This window comes from Leopardus geoffroyi, chromosome E2, assembly GCF_018350155.1.
Source record: "Leopardus geoffroyi isolate Oge1 chromosome E2, O.geoffroyi_Oge1_pat1.0, whole genome shotgun sequence".
In the NCBI taxonomy this organism is placed as follows: domain Eukaryota; kingdom Metazoa; phylum Chordata; class Mammalia; order Carnivora; family Felidae; genus Leopardus; species Leopardus geoffroyi.
The window spans coordinates 2,735,592-2,760,738 of NC_059335.1; the positions used below are offsets into that span (position 1 = coordinate 2,735,592).

The 25,147-nt window shown below is 43.7% G+C and overlaps 2 protein-coding genes across 5 annotated transcripts in view; one reads left to right on the forward strand and one right to left on the reverse strand.

Annotated features, from left to right (window-relative positions):
* The window catches only part of NLRP13 (NLR family pyrin domain containing 13), an 85,482-nt gene that overhangs the window by 22,999 nt on the left and 37,336 nt on the right, over positions 1-25,147 (forward strand). The gene's annotated exons all lie outside the window — the stretch shown is intronic.
* Positions 395-24,063, reverse strand: NLRP8 (NLR family pyrin domain containing 8). The gene is given in 12 exon segments (XM_045441385.1): positions 395-1,241; positions 4,452-4,562; positions 4,766-4,825; positions 7,161-7,271; positions 8,801-8,950; positions 12,617-12,784; positions 14,998-15,168; positions 15,993-16,002; positions 16,909-16,937; positions 17,790-19,353; positions 21,208-21,282; positions 22,679-24,063. Coding segments are annotated over 12 exon segments (2,994 nt in total). The 5' UTR covers positions 22,971-24,063; the 3' UTR covers positions 395-988.

Below are 25,147 nucleotides of genomic sequence, written 5' to 3' on the forward strand. Positions count from 1 at the left end.
GGTCAGCAGCCTCAGATGGCCCAGTGATTCTGCCCTGTTATTTTCACTCTGGTGGAGTCTCCTCCCTTCTTGGGCTATGGTTGGTCTGTGTCACCAGCAGAATAGGGCAGGAATGATGGATGCCACTTTCAACTGAAGAGATCAAAGACTGAGGTCTTTTTTTTTTTTTTTAACGTTTATTTATTTTTGGGACAGAGAGAGACAGAGCATGAACGGGGGAGGGGCAGAGAGAGAGGGAGACACAGAATCGGAAACAGGCTCCGAGCCATCCGCCCAGAGCCCGACGCGGGGCTCGAACTCACGGACCGCGAGATCCTGACCTGGCTGAAGTCGGACGCTTAACCGACTGCGCCACCCAGGCGCCCCAAGACTGAGGTCTTTTTTTGGGTGTCCTCTCTCTGCCTCTCACTTGTTCTGGAGGAAGCCAGCTGCATCGTCATGAGCAGCCGTACAGAGAGTAATTGAGGCCTCCTGCCAACAGCCACATGGGTGAGCATAGAAATCACTCTTCTAAGTCTCCATCATACCCCGTCAGTGAAGACCATGAGCTAGAACTACCCAGCCAAACCACTCCCATTGTTCTGACCCTTGGAAACATTACAAGAAAATTAACGTGTGTTGCCTTAAGGGATTAAGCTTTGCAGTAATTTGTTACGGAGCAATGGATAATGAAAACTCCAGATACCCTTACAACCTCCACCCAGAATCCACCACTGACTGAGAACGCTGTGGCGTCACATCTCCATGGAGGAAGCCGCCATCCCAGTTCACAGATGGGGAAGCTGAGACTCAGAGAGGTAAAGGAACTTGTTCACAGTCATATGGCTGGTAAGTGGTGACTAACTCAGTTAACACAAGGAGGGAAGGTGAAGGACAGAAGGAAGTTAAAATCCGACAGGAGAGTGCAGGCCAATGTTCCCAACAGGCACCAGGAAAATTTAAATCCCCAGGAAATGAGAGGAACATCAGCAACAGCTGCAATAGCTTTTTAGGTCCAGAGTTTCCCTCTTGTCCAGGAGCTTTGCTTGGGCTGTTGTTTTTCTGCACAGGGAACCCAACAGAGACTTACAAAACAGCCCTCGCTTTCCACTTGGCGCTGCTGAAAAGCCTCCTGCGGGAGCAGTATGCCCCTGCACCCAATGTCATTCTTGCTCACGTCCAGGTATCTCAGGCTCTGGTTGTGGAGGAGCATGGAGGCCATAGCCTGGCAACAGACACAGGTGAATAGGCACCTTTCCAACCTGTCGGGTGGAAGCAGACAGTAGACAAGTGGCCACGCCCCACATCAGAGAGCTCAGCCAATCCGAATCCTGGAAATCACACCCCCTGGAATGAGGCATTTCCTTCCAAACATGTGTTAAGTACGTGCTACAGATGCGTCAGTTTTTTCTTGTAGTTTAGGATGGCTGTCCAGGGTAGGCTACAAAAGTCCTAACCCCAAGAAGTGAGGAGCCACACAATCTCTTTTAGAAATTGATTGTCACTGTGCATTCGCTTTGTTCATTCAAAAAATATTTATTTAGCACCACCTGTGTACCAAGGCACACAACCATGAAGAAAACAGCATCCCTGGCTTCCTGGAACTCATAGTTGATTGGGGGTGGTGGGGGGCAGGCAGGTCACCAGATAAATATATGCAAAGAGCATGGTTTCAGTATTCTAGAAAGATACCTTTGCCCTCACAGGCAGTGTTCATGGCAGAAGGGAGAGACAGGTCCAGAAAGGAGCTGAGTCACAGAAGTGCTGTGTATCATAAATCCAGAACAGGCATATAAGAGGAAGTGGTGCGTGGGTGAGCGAAAGGTACAGGAAGGGGGTGGTTTTGGCTCCCATCTTTGAACAAGGAGTACAATCTCCCCAGGAGCAAGGCTATTATAAGCAGCGCAGAGCAGACATAACAGAGGAGGCCTTGGGATCCCTGTGTCTCCGACTCGTGCACTGTTTGCTTTCATTTCGAGTGCTTGCCTCCCCTGCCCTGTGCATCTCTGCTAGCCCATAAATGACAAGCTGGGAACTGCTGCCCAAGCCAAAACTACAAGGGCATCACTCAGCTTTGTCTTAGTTTATAAAGGCCCTGACTTTTTTTCTGTCAGGTAGGTCCCTGGTCCTCCCTGTGCACACCAGCCAAAAAGTTCCCTAACCTCATTTAGAGTCACTTAAATCATTTCCTTTTGACAGAAGGAGGCAAGTCATTCTAAATTAATTATTTTTTAAAAGCTTTTATTTTTTATTAAATAAAAAAATGTTTATTTCTTTTTGAGAGAGTGTGTGCGAGCAGGGGAGGGGCAGAGAGAGAGGGAGACACAGAGTCTGAAGCAGGCTCTAGGCTCTAGGCTCTGAGCTGTCAGCACAGAGCTGGATGTGGGGCTTGAACTCACAAACTATGAGATCATGGCCTGAGCTGAAGTCGGATGCTAAACCGACTGAGCCACCCAGATGCCCCCAGATTTTTAACTAATCTCCACACCCAACGTTGGGCTCTAACATACCAATCCTGAGATCAAGAGCTGCAAAGCATCCCTAAAATAATTCTAATTATAAATAAGACGCACAGGTATGTGAGGACTGTTTTTAAAATGAAAAGAATAAGCAATAGAAGTCTGGGTTCTTCTTGGGAAGAATGAAGATGTCGATGGCTTTTCTACAAGAGTAGAATTCTATAGAATGAAATCTAGGGGATTTTTAGATCAAGAAGTTTGGGATACAGAGGGGTCTATGAATTTCATACTCAGTCAAGTTACTGCTCATCAGTGAAAAGTAGTAGATTTTGAAAAGTAGTCTCACACAAGCAAAGGCTTAGAGAACACTACATAAATGCTCATCTGGAAATTTATTTCATTCTTTTTGTTTGTTCGTTTGTTTTTCAAGTTTATTTATTTATTTATTTATTTATTTATTTATTTATTATTTTTAATATTAAATTTATTGTCAAATTGGTTTCCATACAACACCCAGTGCTCCTCCCAACAGGTGCCCTCCTCAATGCCCATCAGCCACTATTTCATCCTTGAAAACGTATTTCACTCAATTTAAGAGATAAATCAGTATTTAAAACCCAAGATTAAATTTCTGGAGAAAAAGAATCATGAGCTGGCACACCTGGCTGGCTCAGTTGGTGGAGCATGCAACTCTTGATCTTGGGGTTGTGAGTTTGAGCCCCACATTGGATGTAGAGATTACTTAAAATGAAAAATCTTTAAAAGATGAAAAATAATCATGAGCTACAATGAACAATGAATTTTTTTTTACTGGCTAATTATCAACAAAAGTGAAATCCATTATCAGGATATCCTAAGAAATTAGAGATGTAGGGGAAGAAATTAGAGGTGTAGGGGAAGCTAGAGATGTAGGGGATGTAGGGGAAGTAGTTGATTAAACGTCTGACTCTTGATTTTGGCCCAGGTCATGATCTCATGGTTTGTGAGATAGAGACCCAAGTCAGGCTCCATGCTGAACATGCATCCTGCTTAAGATTCTCTCTCTCCCTCTCTCTACTCCTCCCCCTCTCTCTCTAAAATAAAAAGAAAGAAAGAAATTAGAGATGTAACATAAAACAAGATTTTAATGATCTAGACTTAAAACCTAAATTATACTAATAGAGAACAGATTATGTGGGCAGAAAAGAGGCAAAGCACTTTCACCCATATCCACTGATCACCAGAGAAGAGACGTTTCCAAATCTTTTCCAAATACTTAATCTAACCACGATACTCATTAAAAATAGGATGAATCTTGCCAAATCTTTGGCTAGTGTGCATGTTAGCATAGAGACCATTTAGGAGAAGAAGAAGAAAAAAATACATATGTAAAGAAAAGAATTTATAAGTACAAAAGTTGATTTCAGAAGGCCAGCTATCTCAGGCATCAGTCCACAGCCAACAAATACACTTTCTTTTACTGGATGGAAGGCTGTTTCCTAGAACAATGGTACTCCAAGTGTACCATGCCAGGGAACCACTTGGGCATGCTAGTCAAAGAGAGCCCGCCTCCAGAGCACCACGTGACCCAGCAGCCCTACTTCTGTGTACTCAACCAAAGGAGCTGGAACCAGGATCTCCAAGAGATACCTGCACCTCATTCCCTGCAGCATTACTCATGATAGCTACCCTCCGGAAACAGCCTGCATGCCCACCAGCAGATGAATGGATAAAGAAAACATGGTGTTTACACACAATGGTATATTACTCAGCTGCAAGAAAGAAGGAAATCCCACCATTTGTGATGTCAGAGATGCACCTTGCCATAGTTATGCTGAACGAAACAAAACAGACCAAGAAAGACCAACAGTGCAATAATTTCTAACGACTCCCCAGATGAACAAGTTCCCAGTCTGAGGAACCACCTTCAGAACCACTGCACACAAGCTTCCTGGAAGACCTGGATCCTGCATTCCACTAAGAATTTTAGAGACCATTGTCCTCGTTGCAAAGGAGGGGATGGGGGTAACTTACTCCAGAATCTGGAGGACAGACTCAGGATTCTCGAGGGCCTCAAAGAGCAGGATAACACCATCGTCCTTCAGACTGTTAAAACCCAGGTGCAGGCTTCTCAAATTTTTATTTAAAAAAAATTTTTTTTCAACGTTTATTTATTTTTGGGACAGAGAGAGCAGAGCATGAACGGGGGAGGGGCAGAGAGAGAGGGAGACACAGAATCGGAAACAGGCTCCAGGCTCCGAGCCATCAGCGGACCGCGAGATCGTGACCTGGCTGAAGTCGGACGCTTAACCGACTGTGCCACCCAGGCGCCCCTCAAATTTTAATTTTTATCCAGAGCAGAGGCCATGTCCTGACAGCACTCGGAGGTCAGGTGACAGTTTCTCAACCTGCGAAGGAACACATGTCAAGAAAACCAATGAAACACCCTTAGATTTTATTCCTTTCTTGCCCCCCACTCCGCTTTTTTTTGGATATAACATCAAGATATTATTATCATGCTGTATCATTCACCAATTTAGATTGTACAAATCAACGTCATTTAGTATATTTACAAAGGTGCACGTTTGCCACAATTTTAGGATATTTTCAGCACCCCAAAAAGGAACACCCTGTACCCTTTTAATTCCCAGATTCTTCCCCCAGCCACCCCCCAGTCTAGCAACTGCTGTCTGGATATTAATCTGAAGGAAGCGAGATCAGGATCTCAAAAAAAAAAAAAAAAAATATGGCGTCTTTCATTTACCATAATATTTTCACGATTCATCCATATTGTAGCATGTGTCAATACGTCATTCCTTTTTACGGTTGAATAATATTCCATCATATGGATACACTGACCCTTCTTCATTCACACATCAGCTTATAAACACTAGGGTTGTTTCCACTTTTTGGCTATTGTAAATACTGCCCCTATGAGCATCGGTGTACAATTTTTGGTGTGGATGTACGTTTTTTATTCCTGTCGTCTGTGAGTGGAATTGCTGACTCGTGTTAGGTCTACATTTAACTTTTTGAGGAGCAGCTAGACCATTTTCCAAAGCAGCTGTACCATTTTCTGCTGCTTTTTGGGGAAGCTGAAAGTGTAATGGGTTCAGTGGGTATTTTGTGCCACTCTCTCATTTCTGGTTTTATGAGCTAGAAAATTTGTGGTTGAAGACCATCTAAGTTTATTTTCTATTAATAGACAAAAGCACTGTACATTGGTGCTCTGAGACTAATTTCAACATGTGTGGGGTTGTCCCCCACACTAATAAACAATTCTTAGACGTCAGTAGGGTCCAAGAATTCAACTCACTTCTGATACCATCTACAGATCCTCAGATTGTACAGGTTAAGGGCTCAGTCCTACAAGACTGCTTCCCCTACATCATCCCCTCCCTAGATACCAGCCACGAGCCCAGACTATTACCTGTGCTTCTGAACAGTGGGTTATAAACTGAAGGTTCCAGGCCTTCTTCCAACCTAGGAGGCCAATCACCTGTTACCCGTGCTTCTGATCGACTGACTATAGATCAGAGGTTCCTATGACCCCCTCCTTGGATTTGATTAATTTGCCAGAGCAGCTCACAGAACTCAGGAAACCCATTTACTCATTACATTACCATTTTATTATAAAAGGTTAGAACTCAAGAACAGCAGACGGGAGAGATGTGTAGGGCCAGGCATGGAGAAAGGATGTGGGGGTTCCATGTCCTCTCCAGGTGTGCCTTTCTTCCCACATCTGAACGTGTTCATCCACCCAGAAGCTCTCAAATCCCATCCTTTGGGGCTTTTATGAGGCTTCATTATGTAGGCATGATTAATTAAATCATTGGCTATGGGTGGCTGGTTCCACCTGCCTCTCCTCTCCTCTCTTCTCCCCAGAACTCAGGGCATAGGACTTAAATTTCTAACCCACTCATCACAAGGCTGGTCCTTGGGGCAGCAAGCCTCCATCCTTAGGAACTTTCCACAAGCCACCTCATTAACATAATAAAAGATGACTTTATGGCTCCCACCACTTAGGTATTTCCAAGGGCTTGGGGACCTCTGTGCCAGAAACAGGGACGAAGACCAAATACATATTTTTTTTTTAATTTTTTTTTCAACGTTTATTTATTTTTGGGACAGAGAGAGACAGAGCATGAACGGGGGAGGGGCAGAGAGAGGGAGACACAGAATCGGAAACAGGCTCCAGGCTCTGAGCCATCAGCCCAGAGCCCGACGCGGGGCTCGAACTCACGGACCGCGAGATCGTGACCTGGCTGAAGTCGGACGCTTAACCGACTGCGCCACCCAGGCGCCCCCCAAATACATATTTTTTATGTTATAAGTCACAGTATCATACATCCTGACACAAGGGAAATCATTTAAAGAACTCAAGATGGGGCACCTGGGTGGCTGAGTCAGTAAAGCATCCAACCTCAGCTCAGGTCATGTTCTCACGGTTCGTGAGTTCGAGCCCCATGTCAGGCTCTATGCTGACAGCTCAGAGCCTGGAGCCTGCTTCCGATTCTGTGTCTCCCTCTCTCTCTGCCCCTCCCCTGCTCATGCCTTTGTTTCTCTATGTCTCTCACAAATAAATAAACATAAAAATTTTTTGAAAAGAATTTATGATAGAGATCAGTGCATGCGCATGCACACACACACACACACACACACACACGCATGCACACATGCACGGCTTCCTCAATCACTCTGTTATACTCCAGGCAGTCTCAAAGAAGACATTCTGGGACTCACACCAGCCTCTGTAGAGAGCATGAAGAGTGCTGTAAGGCACTGCAAAGCTGTTTTGCTCCTTCGTCCTTCAAGGCATTTTCTGCCAAGCTCAGATGGGTCAGGTTCTCGTTTCTCTTGAGGGAAGAAATAAGACTCGTACAAGAAAGCAGCGTGAGGTCACAATCCTCCAACCTGTGGGGCAGAAAGACACAGATGGGATGCAATTTCATTCATGTGCATGTCCCAAACCGAGAGAGGAACATGGCCATCTGGGGCGTCCTTTTCAGTGTGAAAGTGTCATCACACCTCTGTAACCACCCCTCAGGGCTTCCGAGTCCTAAAGGAGAGGTTATCAGCCTTCCTGTGAGGCTAGGGGAGTGGAGGAGATGTGGGTCAGGAAGACAGCAATAGGGATTTACAAGGATGGGAAAGAGACCACCAATGACTAAACAATACATAATGGGCACTGGGGTGGCCCGGGAGAGACAGCCCTTCACAAGCTTCAAAAATGTATGCTTAAAAGAGATGCATTTTAGGGGCACCTGGGTGGCGCAGTCGGTTAAGCGTCCGACTTCAGCCAGCTCACGATCTCGCGGTCCGTGAGTTCGAGCCCCGCGTCGGGCTCTGGGCTGATGGCTCAGAGCCTGGAGCCTGTTTCCGATTCTGTGTCTCCCTCTCTCTCTGCCCCTCCCCCGTTCATGCTCTGTCTCTCTCTGTCCCAAAAATAAAAATAAAACGTTGGAAAAAACAATTAAAAAAAAAAAAGAGATGCATTTTAAAGACATGAGCAGGCATTCATAGTCTGCTATGAATAGTAAGGTCATGAAAACATTCTCATAGTAATGAAGGAAATACAAGTAAGAACAATGAGGTACCACCTCCTGTTCGGCAGACTGGCAAAAAAACAGTAAGGAGAAGACAGATGGACGGTAACAGCAGTGGATGAGGGACTGGAGTTCTGGGAACTGGTGGCTACCTGCTGGAGAGGGTGCAAACGGGTGCAGAGATGCTGGAAACAAGCAGGTAAAATGGTACATGGACGCTGTCCATGATCCAGAGATCCTACTGCTGGAGCATTCATCACAGTGTGTGTGTGTGTGTGTGTACAGCCCAAACCTCAGCGGCCAGTAGATGGTGCATATTCACACACACGTGATCATCCAGTAGTGAAGGTGAATAGATTTCCAAAACCACTGAGCACGAAAGTGTCGGTTGATCAGAAAAAGAACACATACTAAGCTGAGGCCACTTATGTGAAATTCAAAGCAATGAAAAACCGTGTGGTGCTCAGTTTAAGAATACATGTGTGGGGGGCCTGATCAGCCCAATTCGAGGTGGCTATCATGAGGCGGGGGAGGGGGGGCAGGAATCAATACAATTAGTGAGGAAGGAAAATAATACTGGTGAGCCTCTAGTTCATAAACTAGACAGATATATCAGGCTCACTATAATTATGTATTCCAGGGTCTTGGGTAGAAATGTGTACTTTTATGGAGACATTCTTGGTCTCTCCTCAGCTTTTCATGGACCTGTCTATGTAATTATATCAGTCACCAGACTTAAGTTGGCACACATTCCCCCATGACTGCTTTTCTCCCAGAAGCACTCAGTTCACCACACAAATGAACAGCAGTCATGACGATAACAGAAAGATTTATGACAGCCTCTCCAGCTGGGCCATGGACAGGTAATATTCCCCAAATGTCTCCAGGTAGGTACTTCCTAATATTAGTGTCTTTGAGTGTATGTTACTTCTGAGATTCCTGGCAATATCAATCCAACTTTTAGGGTTAAGTGGGCAGTCTTCCAGGCTACGGAGGCCACAGAAAAATGCCCAGCCTGAGCCCCTGGGGAAAATGGTACCCATGTAGTGTTGCATCCACACGACTCCTGAAACAGAATGCTACGGGCACCAGTGACAGTCACAACAAAGTTCATTACAATGAGAGGCAAGGCCGACCGATCGGGACCAACACTCTTGATAAGAGTGCGGCCCGGAACAGCCGGGGTACAGAGTTTTTACAACTGATCACATCGTTTTATCATCACCTGGGAACAGAACAAAGAAACAGTTTCCAGATGAGTTAGAAACAGTTGCGTTGGGGCGCCTGGGTGGCGCAGTCGGTTAAGCGTCCGACTTCAGCCAGGTCACGATCTCGCGGTCCGTGGGTTCGAGCCCCGCGTCGGGCTCTGGGCTGATGGCTCAGAGCCTGGAGCCTGTTTCCGATTCTGTGTCTCCCTCTCTCTCTGCCCCTCCCCCGTTCATGCTCTGTCTCTCTCGGTCCCAAAAATAAATAAACGTTGAAAAAAAATTAAAAAAAAAATAAAAAAGAAACAGTTGCCTAATGAGGTGTTTACTTTAGACTTTCTGCCTCTAAGTTGCAACCAGTGGATCTCCTTGACCCTGCCTCTGATGCTCTTTTCTTTGAACTTTTGTTTCCTTAATTGGTGAAGCCTAATTTACAAGAGTATGAGGCGTAGTTTACCAGAGCAAAGCAAGGCTGTTATCTCTTAACCTTCAGTGTCAACACAAAGCTGTTATTTTTCAAGCTAAGCATTAGCCCTATACTACAATTTAACCCTTACAGTAGACACATAGATCCAATGAGCCATCTCACATCCTTGTTTTTCACACAGAGTGACTCCAGGGGTTACTTCCATCCTTTCCAGCAGAAAGGTTGCACCGAATTCAGCATCTTCGTTACAGATGATCAAATAATATACACTTGGGGTCAGACCCAACTGGCATGGTCTTGCATCTGGGCTCTAACTATGAAGCAGGGACTCAATTCAGCCCTTGAAATACAGCTTCTTTTTACATTCATCCGACAAACAATCTTCAAGATGAAGGACTGAGATTTCAGTCATGCGAGATAAGTCTTCCCATGTCACGCACCTGCCATCTTGCCAAGCTAGGTTTCCATCTCAAGTCGACCGCTAGCAAACTACTGTGCTGCCCTACCTCCAGTCTGGCCACCTGAGCCTCGTTCCGTTAAATGTTGAGATTATCCAGGCTCCACTCAGCTCTGACGGGTGTGAAGGAGCAGAGCTGGCAGATGGAAACAAGAGACTGCTCAAGTTGTGTCGGTTCAGCGTCACACACAGAGAGACTGGTCGGGATGCTGAGCACTTGGGTGCTGGTAGATGTTCAGCCATTGACTCTGGAGAACAAAAGCCCTGATGTGCAATGTCTACCAATGTCTAGTGTGAGTGCTCCCACAGTGGCTGATTTCAAGCTACCAATGTCAAGTTGTTGGACGCACAGTTGGGGAGAGATGTGCAGGAGCACCCCACCACACAAATGCAACAACCTCAGAAACACATACTCGGAGTTGGCAAACTATGGCCATGGGCTAAGTCTGGCTGGCCACCTGGTTTCGTACAGCCTGTGAACTAAGAATTTAGAAAACTTTTTAGGGGCGCCTGGGTGGTTCAGTTGTTAAGTGTCTGACTCTTGATTTTGGCTCAGGTCATGATCTCACATCATGAGTTTGAGACCCATGTCAGGCTCGGCGTTGACAGCTCGGAGCCTGCTTAGGATTCTCTCTCTCTACCCCTCTCCCCGCCTCAAAATACATAAACATTAAAAAAAAAAATTTAATGGTGAAAAAAGATCGAAGAACAATACTTTGTGACACATGGAAATTAAATGAAATTCAAATCCTGTGCCCATAATAAATATTAGTAAATTATATAGTGAATAGAGTTATTAATAAATTTTTAATAAATTCTTAATAATAGCTATTAGTAACTTGCATTATTCACAGATGCTTAACAACTTAATAATAATACAGTTTTATTGGAACATAGCCATACCTATTCATTTACATATTGGCCATGGAAACTTTAGACCTATAACGGCAGAGTTGAAAAGTCATCACAAAAGACTGTATGGCCCACAAAGCTGAAAATACTTATCTGGACCTTTATAGAAAAAGTTCGCTGAATGCCGGCATCAATAATAGTACAGTAAAGAAATTAGGAGGTGATGAATTTTGATAATCTATTATTCTTTTTTCTTTTTTTCTTTTTTTGCTGAGCTCTATGCCCAACACGGGGCTTGAACTCACCCCACATGCTTTACTGACTGAACCAGCCAGGTGCCCCTAAATTTGTTTTTTTCATATAGTTTATTTAATTGTAAGTCTGTATAACTTTGTAATAATGGCGTTTGAAAATCATGCATAGAAACTAGAGCCCAGCTGGTTTTTCTTTTCTAGTGCCATGCTAGCTGCTCTTAACAGGACAAGGTAACATTCGTCGTAAGGTGTATGTAACCCAATGTGAACTGCATCGTCTCAAGTGTTAGCCATCAAGTAAGACCAAATGTTTCTGTCACTGAAGTGTTCTGAACTATACCTTGATGTTTATTTTTTTTATTTTTTATTTTAAAAAAATTTTTTTTAATGTTTATTTATTTTTGAGACAGAGAGAGACAGAGCATGAATGGGGGAGGGTCAGAGAGAGGGAGACACAGAATCTGAAACGGGCTCCAGGCTCTGAGCTGTCAGCACAGAGCCCGACACGGGGCTCGAAATCACGGACCGCGAGATCATGACCTGAGCCGAAGTCAGCCGCTTAACCAACTGAGCCACTCAGGCACCCCTATACCTTGATGTTTAAAAGCAAAATCTTGGTTAGAACAGCCTTCATCTCCTAGGATCTATTTTTTAAATCTTCTGTCCCCTGTGGTTATCAACTGCATGTATCAGGCCTCTAGAAACTAGTGTGTTAAACTGAACCAACTTGATGAGAGTGACTTATAGGGCTTGTTTTCCAAAGAAGAGCATCATTTAGAGGAGCGAAATTATAAGCCTGCTTTAGGCGTATTGTAAAGCTGTTGGAGAAGTAACTCCTCAAGTTTTGTGAGTGGAAATGTAGTTCTGAAGTCACACTATGCTTTAAGAGGTTGTAACAAATATGAACGAATTAAAAAAAAGAAAGAAAGAATATCAGCTCACAAAACTCCTGTGTTCTTAGAAATCACCTCTTGCAAGCCAGTATGAGGGGAGTCAAGCTCACCACCGGAGGCTCTAGTCTTGTATCTTAGACATATCTAGGATATGGTCAAATTGTAGAGTGTGAAAAGTTGAGTGAAAGTTAGAACCAGGGAGTAGAATCGTGGTTGCTAAGGTCAGGAGTGTAGCAGTAAGGGGGAGAAGATGGTCTTTGGGTTGTAAGATGTGTGAATTGTGGGGATCTAACATACAGCTGTAGTTAACAGCACCATATTACATACTTGAAATTTGCCAAGAGAGGAGATCTTAAATGTTCCTTCCCCCAAATGGTAACTAGGTGAGGTTGATGGTGATGATTATTTCTCAACGTGTGTGTATATCAAATCATCATGTTGTACACCTTGGAAAAAAAAAAAAACAAAACAACTAGATCGAAAGAAAGATGGCAGGCAGACCACACATGTAATCCCACCTCCAGAAAACCAGTCTGGGTCTCTCTCAATCCCAGGCTTGTCTTACCTGAGACGCTGTAGATAACACTGTGGGTACTTCAAGGCTGTGCACAGAAAATCCATGGTCTCACATCTCACTTCTGTGCCTTGTATTTCCAAGTGTCTCATATACCGGTTTTCAATCAAAACTTGGAAGAAGTCTTCATTCAACATAGAGGGATTCACATGTCTAAAGCTGGAGAAGTAAGCAGCGCCTAGTTACAAGATCTTATCGGCTAATTAGTTCTTTTTACAAAAACAGCTTTACTGAGGTATAAATGATATATCAGTAAACACATCTATCATGTGTTTAAGGATTATCACTTGGTGTTGGATATATATATATATATATATATATATATATATATATATATATATATATGAAATCACTCATGAAATCATTGCCACAGTCAAGGTGGCTAATTAGTCCTTCTTATCCTCCAGCTTTTTTAAAAAAAATTTTTTTAATGTTTATTTATTTTTGAGACAGAGAGAGACACAGCATGAACGGGAGAGGGGCAGAGAGAGAGGGAGACACAGAATCGGAAGCAAGCTCCAGGCTCTGAGCCATCAGCCCAGAGCCCTATGCGGGGCTCGAACTCGTGGACCGCGAGATCGTGACCTGAGCTGAAGTCGGACGCTTAACCGACTGAGCCACCCAGGCGCCCCTCCAGCTTTATTGAGATGTGATTGACACATAACAATGTATGAGTTAAGGTGCACAATGTGTTGATTTAATACATTAATATATTGCAAAATGGTTACTGCCTTGGCATTGGCTAACACCCTCATCCCATTACAAAATTATCATTACTTGTTTTATGATGGGAACGTTGAAGATCAACTCTTGGCAACTTTGGAGTTTGCAATATGGTATTGTTGACTACAGTCACAATGCTGTCTTATCAGATCCCCAGAACTTATCTTCTAACTGGAAGTTTGTACTTTTTGACCAACACATGCCCATTTGCTAATCAGTTCTACATTCAATTAGTTTATACACATGTGAGAGCCTTTCTGTGTGGTCCAGGGCTCCGAACCCGGTTGTTCTCAGCTCAGCTTGGCCTCCCTGGTTGGGCGAACTTACATACATCCCTTACCTTCCAAACTTCAGTTTTGAGTCCACGAGAGAGAGAGTGAAGGATGCCTTCTCCGTAAGATGGGTATGGGAATTAACATACACGGCACCTGTAATTGGTACTACACGGTGCTTGATGTACAGTAGGCACTCGATAAGTGGGAGCTAATAATAATCATTATAGTAACAGCAGAGAAAATAGGTCAGATGCTGGCTAGGGGGCAGTCACATGATGTCTGGTGGGCTATTTCAAGGAATTTTGAGGAGCTACTGGGTTTCTAGGTATTGAAAAGCACAGGGAGCAAGACATGGGGTATTGGCTATGAGAACAGACCCTGGAGACAAGATGTCCAGATTAAATCCATATTTTAAGTACATATCAGCTGTATCATCTTGTGCCTCAGTTCGTTCATCTGTGAAATGGGGAAGCCTACTCCATTTGTATGGTTTTTTAAACAAAATTTTTTTTTTTTTTACTATTTATTTATTTTTTGAGAGACAGAGCATGAGCAAGGGAGAGGCAGAGAGAGAGAAGGAGAGACAGAATCGGAAGCAGGCTCCAGGCTTTGAGCTGTCAGCGCCGAGCCTGACATGGGGCTTGAACCCACAAACTATGAGATCATGTCCTGAGCTGAAGTTGGACCCTTAACTGACTGAGCCACCCAGGCACCCTTCCATTTGTATGTCTTAACGGAAAAGTGATCTCACTGATATGTGGACCTAAAACAACAACAACAACAACAACAACAACAACAAACCCTAAAGCTCAGGAAGAGATCTGTTTTTGTGGTAGTCAGAGGCAGGAGGTGGAGGAATTGGGTGAGGGTGGTCAAAAGGTACAAGCTTCCCGGTACTGGGGACATGACGTACAGCCTGATGGCTGTGGTTAACACCACTGGCTGGTCTATTTGAAAGTTGCCAAGAGAGCAGATCCTTCTTATCACAAAGAAGAAAAAAATTTAACTTCTAGAAGGTGATGTGTGTATTTTTTTTTTAATTTTTAAAAATTAAACTAACTCTAGAAGGTAACTCTAGAAGGTGACTCTAGAAGGTGACGTGTGTATTTTTTTAATTTTTAAAAATATTTATTTTTGAGAGAGAGAGAGAGAGTGCATGAGTAGGGGAGAGGCAGAGAGAGAGGGAGCATTAGTCTGCACACCTTAAACTTACACAGAGCTGTTTGTTCTGCCTCATTACAACTAGAAGGGGGAAAAAGATAAACATGGGTGGTTTCTGCAAGTCTATGTGAGCAGAGAAGGGGAAGAAAAACGGGATGGGAAGCAGACTGTTTCCATGGAATTCCCTCCAACCAGGGTCCGTGTTATACGCACATTAGTTTTTGCAGTGGACACCAAGGGTGTCTCAGAGCTGCATGAAGAGCCCTCGCTGAATCAGTCTCCATAAAAGTGTTGGTCACAGCCAGGACCTCCAAACTCTCGTGTGTCCAAAACACGGAGCAGAAGTCTCGCCACCAGAGAAAACACTGACCGCTGCTTTCCGGTCTGTGTGCAAGAGACAAAAAACCCCGTGGCTTGTCGTCAGAGATTAAACTTGAGCAAACCCACTTGTAAACCCAGGGCTGGTGTTCCCTTACCTTGGTTGTGATCCACAGACCCTTTATGACTCCAATAAGACTCCCTCACTTAAAAAAGAAAAATGCCCAGAAGAACCATTACAAGATTTTGCATTTTATTCCAGGAAGACTTGTAGCCTTAGGTAAAGAGAGGTACCTGTATTTCCCCATGACTTAGAAAGAAAGAGAGTTGCTGTTTTAACCACTTAGGATTTATATGGAGGCAGAGATTAAATTATATCTGCATTCTCTAGTCTTACTCTTTGCTTATAAAACTGTTACTAAAAATTAAAAAAAAAAAACCCTCTGTAGGAGAATAAGGGAATATTAGTCTCTTTTGGCATGGTGAGTGCAGGAGAGGAAAATCCATAGGTAGACTCACATGTAATGTAGTGTGGCTCTGGAAACACCTGCTGATTTCCCCCTTCATTTCCCCCTATGCAATCTTTTTCAGAAAGGGTGACCAAGAGATGCCTATGAGGAATTTTGTTTCATGCTGTTTGTATTAAATAGTTGGAAATACCCACAAGCATACGAAGGGGGAACTGTTATAATTATCTCCAGTACACCTATTTTTGGGAGACTTTAGTACACCTCGTTGAAGAAGAACCATTAAAGAAAGTGTGCACAGATATTAAAATATTTCTAAGACCGGGGCGCCTGGGTGGCTCGGTGGGTTGAGCGTCTGACTTCAGCTCAAGTCATGATCTCACAGCTCGTGGGTTCGAGCCCCACGTCGGGCTCTGGGCTGACAGCTCAGAGCCTGGAGCCTGCTTCCGATTCTGTGTTTCCCTCTCTCTCTGCCCATAACCCACTCGCATTCTGTCTCTGTCTCTCTCAAAAATAAATAAACATTAAAATTTTTTAAAAAATATTTCTAAGACCTATTAGATGAAAAAAAGAAAAGTTTGGAATACTTACACTAGCATGTAATTTTTGTTTAAAATAAAATCCCATTAAATAAAGCCATGTACATTTCATATCCATTTTAAATACAAATACATCAAAATAATACCAACTCCGTGTATGGGAGTGGGGAGAGGAATGGATACAGGTAGTCAAAGCATGCAAACCGTTTACCATGTTATATATTTGAAAGTCACTAAGAGAGTAGATTGTAAAAGTTCACACACACACACACACACACACATACACAAATTGTAACTATGTGAGATGAGCGATATGTTAAGTAACCTTATCGTGGTAATCATTTTGCAATATGTACACATATAAAATCACTATGTTGTATACCTGAAACATATATCAAAGTTATATATCAATTATAGCTCCAAAAAAGCTGGGATAAATATACCAACTCCCTTCAAGAACTCCCGCAAATGTTATCAACAGACTCACCAACACAAAGGAAATTTCTCACCTTAAAAAAAATTTTTTTTAGTGTTTCTTTCTTTTTGACAGACACAGAGAGACAGAGTGTGAGCAGGGGAGGGGCAGAGAGAGAGAGAGGGAGACACAGAATCAGAAGCAGGCTCCAGGCTCTGAGTTGTCAGCACAGAGTCCGATGTGGGGCTCAAACTCAAGAACTGTGAGATCATGACCTGAGCCGAAATCGGATGCTTAACTGACTGAGCCACCTAGGTGCCCCAAAATGAGCCACCTAGGTGCCCCAAAATGAAATAAAATTGAAAAATGCCATGTAAGGGGGCACCTGGGTGGCTTGGTTGGTTGAGCCTCCAACTTCAGCTCAGGTCATGATCTCATAGTTCGTGAGTTTGAGCCCTGTGTTGGGCTCTGTGCTGACAGCTGGGAGCCTGGAGCCTGCTTCAGATTCTATGTCTTCTTCTCTCTCTTACCCTTCCCCCCCAAAAAAAACCCCAAATAAACATTAAAAATTTTTTTTTATTTTTTTTTTAATTTCATTTATTTTTTTTTCAATGTTTATTTATTTTTGGGACAGAGAGAGACAGAGCATGAACAGGGGAGGGGCAGAGAGAGAGGGAGACACAGAATCGGAAACAGGCTCCAGGCTCTGAGCCATCAGCCCAGAGCCTGACGCGGGGCTCGAACTCCCGGACCGCGAGATCGTGACCTGGCTGAAGTCGGACGCTTAACCGACTGCGCCACCCAGGCGCCCCTAAAATTTTTTTTTTTTAATGCAGTGCTCAGTAGTCACACGTAGCTGGTGGTTCACTTAGTGGATGGTGCATTTCCACTCTCACAGAAAACTTCCATTGGACAGCACCTCCCTAGAGACTAATGAGCTAGAGACACACAGAAGTAGGGGGGACAGATGCAATGTCCCCATGTAGAAGGGGGGGAGGAGATGCAGACTAGAGATAAAGAAGGTAAACAAATCACTTTGCTTCTCCAGGATTCTCCTGGTTTTAGCATGCAAATCTGCGTCCTGGGAGCACCTCCTGTCCTGGTTTTAAAATGGAAAGTCCCTTGTTTAAGGGACCACCTCAGGATAGGTTGTCGCCCTGGACGCAGGGAGGAGCGCAGGCAAGGTCCCTGGACAGGTCAGGCTGCCCAAGCAGAGAGGAGAGTACTCACTCAGTGGAACGGAGGGATTCTGGGTGGGGTGTGGACACTTGGGTGATGGTCAGGGTGATGGTCAGTTTCAGACACCGCAGGTGTCTACAGTGTTTCAGACAAAAAGCAGACACCTGCATGTCTTTGACCTTGCTGATGGTCAAAGCAGCTTTCTGACAATCATTTAGGATCTGGCTCACAAATGCCTCCTCCTGGATTTCATGCAGACAGTACAATAGCTGTGGGACGCCGTGGTGTGGGGTTGGGGGGTCAAATTCATGTGACAGGGCTGCAACTTTCAACAACTTCTCTCTGTTACTCAAGGTCAGCTTGCCTCGGAATGACTTCTCTGCGGCTAAAGCGCATGTTTCATTTAAAAGGCCAAACAGGAAAAGCCCCATCGGAGCGAGATAGTTTTTCTTTCTTCCGGGGTAGGCTATCAGGCGCGTGACGTGAACGCTGCCCAACACCTGGAAATTTCTGAGTCTTTGCGGGGAAGAGAGGACGTACCACAAGGCAGCAAAGAATTCCTGGAAACTCATGAAGGCAAAAGTGTAACAGTCTTGGTCACCTGCAACCCTTTGAAAAATATTCACACGGAGAAAAGTGGCAACGGCGGTCTCCTCCAGCTTGGCGTGCTCCAGGTCTTTTGGGTCAAACACCCATTTCATGTTCCACATACCCTCTGCAGCCAAGTAACACAGACCTCTCAGCTGTTCTTGGTGAGTGTTGCCGGGAAGTCCTCCAGCCTTGGTGGGAAATAAGCTAGACAGATACTGGACGAATAGAGCCGTGGCGTTTGGATACACCTGCCTGAGATCTGCTCCTCTCTCCATCTGCTGCCTCAGACAAGAGCACACCATCCAGCAAACCACAGGGACCTGGCACATGTACAAGAGAATCGTGTTTCCCATGATGAAACTCAAGGCTTCATCAGCTTCCCTCTTGTTTCCGAAATAGGTCCTGAAACACTTGCCTCTTTCTGCCATACCAAACCCTGTAAGGGTTGTAAAAGAGGGCTGTTTTAGGAAGGGCTTAAGTTTCCTCCAAGAAGTGAACCTCAGAGTGATCAGTATAGTGGCTTCAGGAAGCATTCTTTTGCTCAGCAAACTGGTCAGCAGGATAGACCCAGGCAATTTCTGGCTCCAGTCGTCACTCAGGTCAGTTGGTCTATCTGTGAGGGTTAATGTTACCTCCTCAAAGCTATCAAAGAGGAGCAGAAGTTGCTCTGGTTTGGACATAATCTTGGACATGAGAGCTTTTGACCCTGGCCACTTATGGGCAATCAGCTCCAAGAAGCTCTGCTTGGCCACCTGGGCCACTTCCCGGCAATGGATGTAGAAAGCACACCAGAACTTATGGGGGTAGAACTTGTTTTGTGCCCACTCCAACATCACCTTTTTGGCTAGGGCTGTTTTTCCAACACCAGCAACTCCCTGTAGGACCACAGTCATGGGCTGTCTCCCTTGAGGTCTTCTGGGAAGAAACAGACATGGTAAGAACCTCTTGTGTGTCTCTGTTTCTTGGTAGAAGAAGTCTACATGATTCCCAGGCCAAGTGGTCTTGCTACATGTTGTGGAACACTCATCGATCACGTGCAGTTTGTACTCTTGTATTTTATCTAGATGAGCAAGATGGGAGAAATACAGATACGACATCAGGGTTATCTGCGAGAACTAATTGAACAAAAAGAAAACTAACCTTGATGCCTACATCAAGCCCCACAACACACCTGCACACGCCATGCACTTTTCTGGAGAGCACTGCACAATTTTTAGAAGCTGCGAGTAAACAGGAGAGTCCACTTGAAGTGGCTTAAACAGAACAAGGGTGGCTTTTTATTAAAGAAATATGGGGAGGGTGGTATAGAGATGTTGAAATCGGTTTGGTGGTTCTGAAGCTTCAGGGCCAAGTAACATCACATTTCTATGAGCCCATTCTTCATATTTCTTGCCTCATGAATAAGACACTGCTATTGTAGCTATGTTATTGTTATGTAGTGGGTTATGGCATTTGTATTCAAAGCAGAAATAGTGGGGAGGAGGGACATACTAACAGCTCATGTCTACTTTTATCAGTACAAATTCATGAACTCAGGAGATTTTTAATTATATCTTATGGCCTAGAGTTGTCAGATGGTTAACCCCAATTTTAAGGGAGTCTGGAAAAAATATTTCCCTTAGGACTGGTCACATTTTACCCCTAATTGAAACTGGATTCTGTTAGCACATGAGATATGGGGTCAGGAGTTAACAGGATCTGTCACAACCTTCATCCCAACATGTGATTCTCTTCCTTCCTTCTCTTTCTTTCTTTCTTTCTTTCTTTCTTTCTTTCTTTCTTTCACTCTCACTCTCACTCTCACTCTCACTCTCTCTCCCCTCTCCTCAACAGGAAACTTTACAAATTAGACATGATGTCTGGTACAATTGCATTCCCCCCCAGCCCCAGCTGATGGGTAGAAGTAAGCTTACTACAAGTCCAAGATCTATGGACCTGTTAGCTCTAGGAGGGTAAGCCAGTCACAGAATCTCAGCCTCCAGCCTGCTATCTCCAAAATAAAGTAGGGTTTATGACTCTGTCTCAGACTGTGGTTTCAGAACTATAAGCCCTCCAGTATTTGTTGAACAGGTGAAATCTAACTGTGCTAAGGCTGGAGTTGGGAAACCCACATCCCACTTACTGCATGCGTTCACGGCAGATAAGAATGCTGGCCTTGGGCTCTTGGTTCCTTTTGACCTTGTCTCTTCACACAACCTGACTGAGAAGCACAAACTCACTTCGCACAAAAATAATTTGGGTTCTTTGTACAATCTGACTTCTGATGGCCCAGGATGGTGGAATGAAGAAGAGGACGGAATAAGAGATGCGCTGTATTTGTCTGCCTACCAACCATCCCCCTTCTGGCAAGAGCACTACCATGATTCTTTAGGGAAACCTCCTCTTGCAGCCCTCAGTTTGTTAAATTGGGCTATGGGCTGGTCCTATTACCAAACTCTCTCTGAAGTGCATGAACCAGTCTTAACCAACCAGAGCATTTCATCACATCATTCATTCATGAGCTTGGGACCTCAGTTCATTAGATGAGTCAGTTCTAGGATGAGTGCTAGAGAAATGAGAAAATACTCCTCTTTCTGCTGATGCTAAGTGGGTACAATGTATGTATAGGGTAGCTGGTGGTCAAGATGGCCACCATGGCAGGAGACACTACTTGAAACTGGGTCCCACAAAAGAAGAGGGAGTTAGAAGAAAAGAGCGATGTCTCAAGGATGTAGCTGGGGCCCCTGCCTCCATCTGGGCTGGTGGCTGGACTTTGAGTTATGTGTGTCCCCAACTACTCTTTTCTCTTAAGTTCTGATTCATAGAAGAGATGCTGACTTATCCATTTATAATCTGCCTTGCTTCAGGAACTGAGCTTCTCACCCTAACCCACAGCCTATTTTCCTCCAGGCTTTGTCACGATGCCAGCACATACCAGATTCTCTTTCCTCCATATTCACTGGCATTTCTCTTGGGTTTGTGTCTGCTGGCTCCAGTCTGGGTAGAATGTCTGGAAGAGACAGGGAAGGAGAATATTCCACTGGAATGACTGACAGGACAGGGAAAGCCATGTGGAGGGGATGGGATCTTTCAGGATAGGGGCAACAATTCACCACCTTAGTCCAGGGAGAAGAACATTGTCTTGACCCCATCATGACATTAGGAAGTGAGAAAATGGTGCTGTTTTAGGATGTACTGAGGAAGGTGTTCAAAAACAAATTTATAGCCTAGCCAAACACAGAGGGAGAAATAAACACAAAAACATACACACACGTGTTTGTGTATATAAAATATATACAGACTTTAATATATATGTATGTTCACATATAGATGTATTTGTATAAATCTATGTGCAGATTTATATGTATATGAACATAATCATATATATACACATATACATGTATAGTCATTGATTCTTCTTATTCATGCCATTTATGTTCTATAAAATTACTGTGAACATTCAATTAGCCAATACTGCTCCCATGTGAATACAGAGATAACTTCCTACAGCCTCTGTCTACATTTTTGACTCTTCAATCCATATGTTTGTCTTTGTTTAAAGACATCATATTCGACCGTGCTATAACTCATGCCTGAATGAAGCTTACCCAACACATGTATTTTCTCTGTAAGGCATGTCCCGACCCTTTTGTGCTTAGGACACCAAATAGCACTCCACCACTATGCTTTGGGGATCAGGTTCAACAGCAATGGCACCAACAAAATACACAAAAACACACAAAAAAGTGGCAATAAATACATTATGGAAAAGACACTCGTTTGCAGGATGGGAACACAGGTAAGAAGGCAGAGTATTGCGGGGCGCCTGGGTGGCTCAGTCGGTTGAGCGTCCGACTTCGGCTCAGGTCACGATCTCACGGTCCATGAGTTCGAGCCCCGCGTCAGGCTCTGGGCTGATGGCTCAGAGCCTGGAGCCTGCTTCCGATTCTGTGTCTCCCTCTCTCTCTGCCCCTCCCCCGTTCATGCTCTGTCTCTCTCTGTCCCAAAAATAAATAAACGTTAAAAAAAAAATTAAAAAAAAAAAAGAAGGCAGAGTATTCTCCATCCTGCATGTCTGTAAATGAGCATCAAAGTTCCACCATTATTGATTTCAGAGTTACAAATAAATTTTAGTGAGTAGGCAGATTCACAAACATGGGATCTACAAGTAATGAAAATGGGCTATAGATAGGTCCTAAATAAGCAGTATCTGGTTAAGTTTGTTGTTGTTGTTGTTGTTGTTGTTGTTGTTGTTGTCAATATGCTCATATGATGGGCTTTGCCTTTGCACTCAGTCACCATCTTACTCTACTGTTTGTCTTCTGATTCAGTATGGATGGCCAGTAAAGTATTTGGTTCTTTAGCACTGAAACCCATCCCCATTTTTATACCAGATTATTACTTACCATTTAGCTCCATCTGTACCTGAAGACACAGTTCTGTCTGGTTCATCTTAGCAAAGATGTCACGAGTCACATCCCAAGCCAGTCAGCCAGGGAAGTACTCCATCAAGAGATGAACCACCTCCCCCCATCTGGCTGTCTTCACCTGGTCCCAGGTGATCTGGACAGAGCCAGGTCTGGGGTTCTCATCCACTAAAAGCTGCTTGAACCTTTGTAGTTCCTCCTTGCTTAAATAGACCATGTACAGCATGACCCCATTTTCAAAAGGGGAGGAGGAGGAGGAGGCAGAGGACATCAAGGATGGGAACAAATAACAAGGAGAGGAAGAAGACAGAGCAGGAGGAAGAGCAGGAAAAAGGGATAGAATTCTGATTCACATCATTTATTTTCTCTCAAGACCTAGAACCTTAGTGCCAGTGACAAAGACAACCAATTGGAAGAGAGAACAGACAAGACCTGTGGAGACATGAAAATAGAAGAAAATGAAAACCCACCCAAGAGGATAAATTTATCAAATCCATATTTTATAGAGCATACTGTGTACCAGATACTGTCTTACCTCCTTCCCCCCAAGTTTCTCTGTCCTGTGGGAAAACCCGGGGGCACATCCAGTGCTCAGGCTTAGTGTTTAGACTCAAATCCACTTGGTTGTTTTTATTCTCAATGCCACATATTGGCAAGGTGACTGGCCAAATAACAGGATCTCTCTGTGCCTCTTTTCTCACCTTTGATCTTGGGATCAGAGCCTACCTGCTCATGGGGTTGTGAGGATTCTCAAAGAGACAGATCTACAGGTACATTTGGGATAGTGCCTGGCACATCATAGCTAACACTTATTTGGGGCTTCTATCTATACCTCAGTTATTTTAGAGACTCAATGGGAATGTATAAAAAGCGCCTGGAATCAAAGGTGTGTTGTTCCTCTCCATTCATTTCCTCCACTGTCTCATCCTTTTCTTGTCTTCCAACACAGTTATCATGGGAAAGAAGTGGAATGTGGAGAAGAAGAAAGAAAACAATGAAGTCACTGGTGGGAGAGGGGCTTACTTCTTGGTCTACCTGCTGCTCACATACAATTACTTCTCTGAGTTATTTTTGTCACCACATTTTAATTCTCATCCCCATCACCTGAGAACTTCCTGTATACGTCCTTTAAGTCATTATGTATTTAAGTTACCAAAGTTTTATCACCTTCAATTAATTCACTGCAATGGTTCTGGATAACTGTAAGTTCCCTGTGGATGACAACTTCCCCTTAAATTAGCACTCAACCTTCACCTCCACTCTTGGATTCTGTCAATTCCTGATATGCGAGCAAAAACGCCTACATTAAGAAAAAAAAAAAGATTTCAAACAACCCAACTTTACACTTCAAGGAACTAGAAAGAACAAACGAAGCCCAAAGTTAGCAGAAGGAAGGCAATAGTAAAGTTCAGAGAAGAAATAAATGAAACAAAGACCAAAAAGACAGCAGAAAAGATCAATGAAACTAAGAGTTGTTGTTTTCTTTAAAATTTTTAAAATGTTTATTCATTTTTGAGAGAGAGATAGAGTGTGAGTGGGGAGGGGGCAGAGAGAGAGGGAGAGACAGAATCCGAAGCAGGCTCCAGGCTCTGAGCTGACGGCACAGAGCCTGACGTAGGGCTTGAACCCATGAACCGTGAGATCATGACCTGAGCCAAAGTTGGACACTTAACTGACTGAGCCCCCCAGGCACTCCAAAAGTTTTTGTTTTCTTTGAAAAGATAAACAAAATTGACAACCTTTAGCTAGACTAACCATGAAAAGAAAAAGAGAGGGACTCAACATCAGAAACAAAAGAGGAGACATTACAAATGATACCACAGAAATACAAAGGTTCATGAGAGACCACTATCAACAATTACAACTCAAGAAATTGGATAACTAAGAAGAGATGAATACATTTCTAGAAACATACGAACTACCAAGATTGAATCACAAAGAAACAGAAAATATATGAACAGATTATTAACAAGTAAGGAGGTCGAATCAGCAACTGAAAACCTTCTCCAGAAGAAAAGCCCAGGACCAGATGGTCTCCCTGGTGAATCCCACCAAACACTGAAAGAAGAATTAACACCAATCTCAAATTCTTCCAAAAATTGAAGAGGAAGGAACACTTCCAAACCCATTTTACAAGACCAGCATTACCCTATTACTTAAACTAGACAAGGACACCACAAGAAAATTACAGGCCAGTATCTTATGAACATAGATGTAAAAATCCTCAAAAATATGGCAAATTGAATTTAACATCACCGTAAAATGATCATATGCCACGATCAAAGGGGATTTATCCCTAGGGTGCAATAAAGGTTCAACCTAAATCAATAAACGTGATAAAAGACATCCACAGAATGAAGTGTAAAACCCATATGATTATTCCAATAGATGCAGAAAAGGCATTCGGAAAGATTCAGTATCATTTCCCAATTAAAAAACTCTTAACAA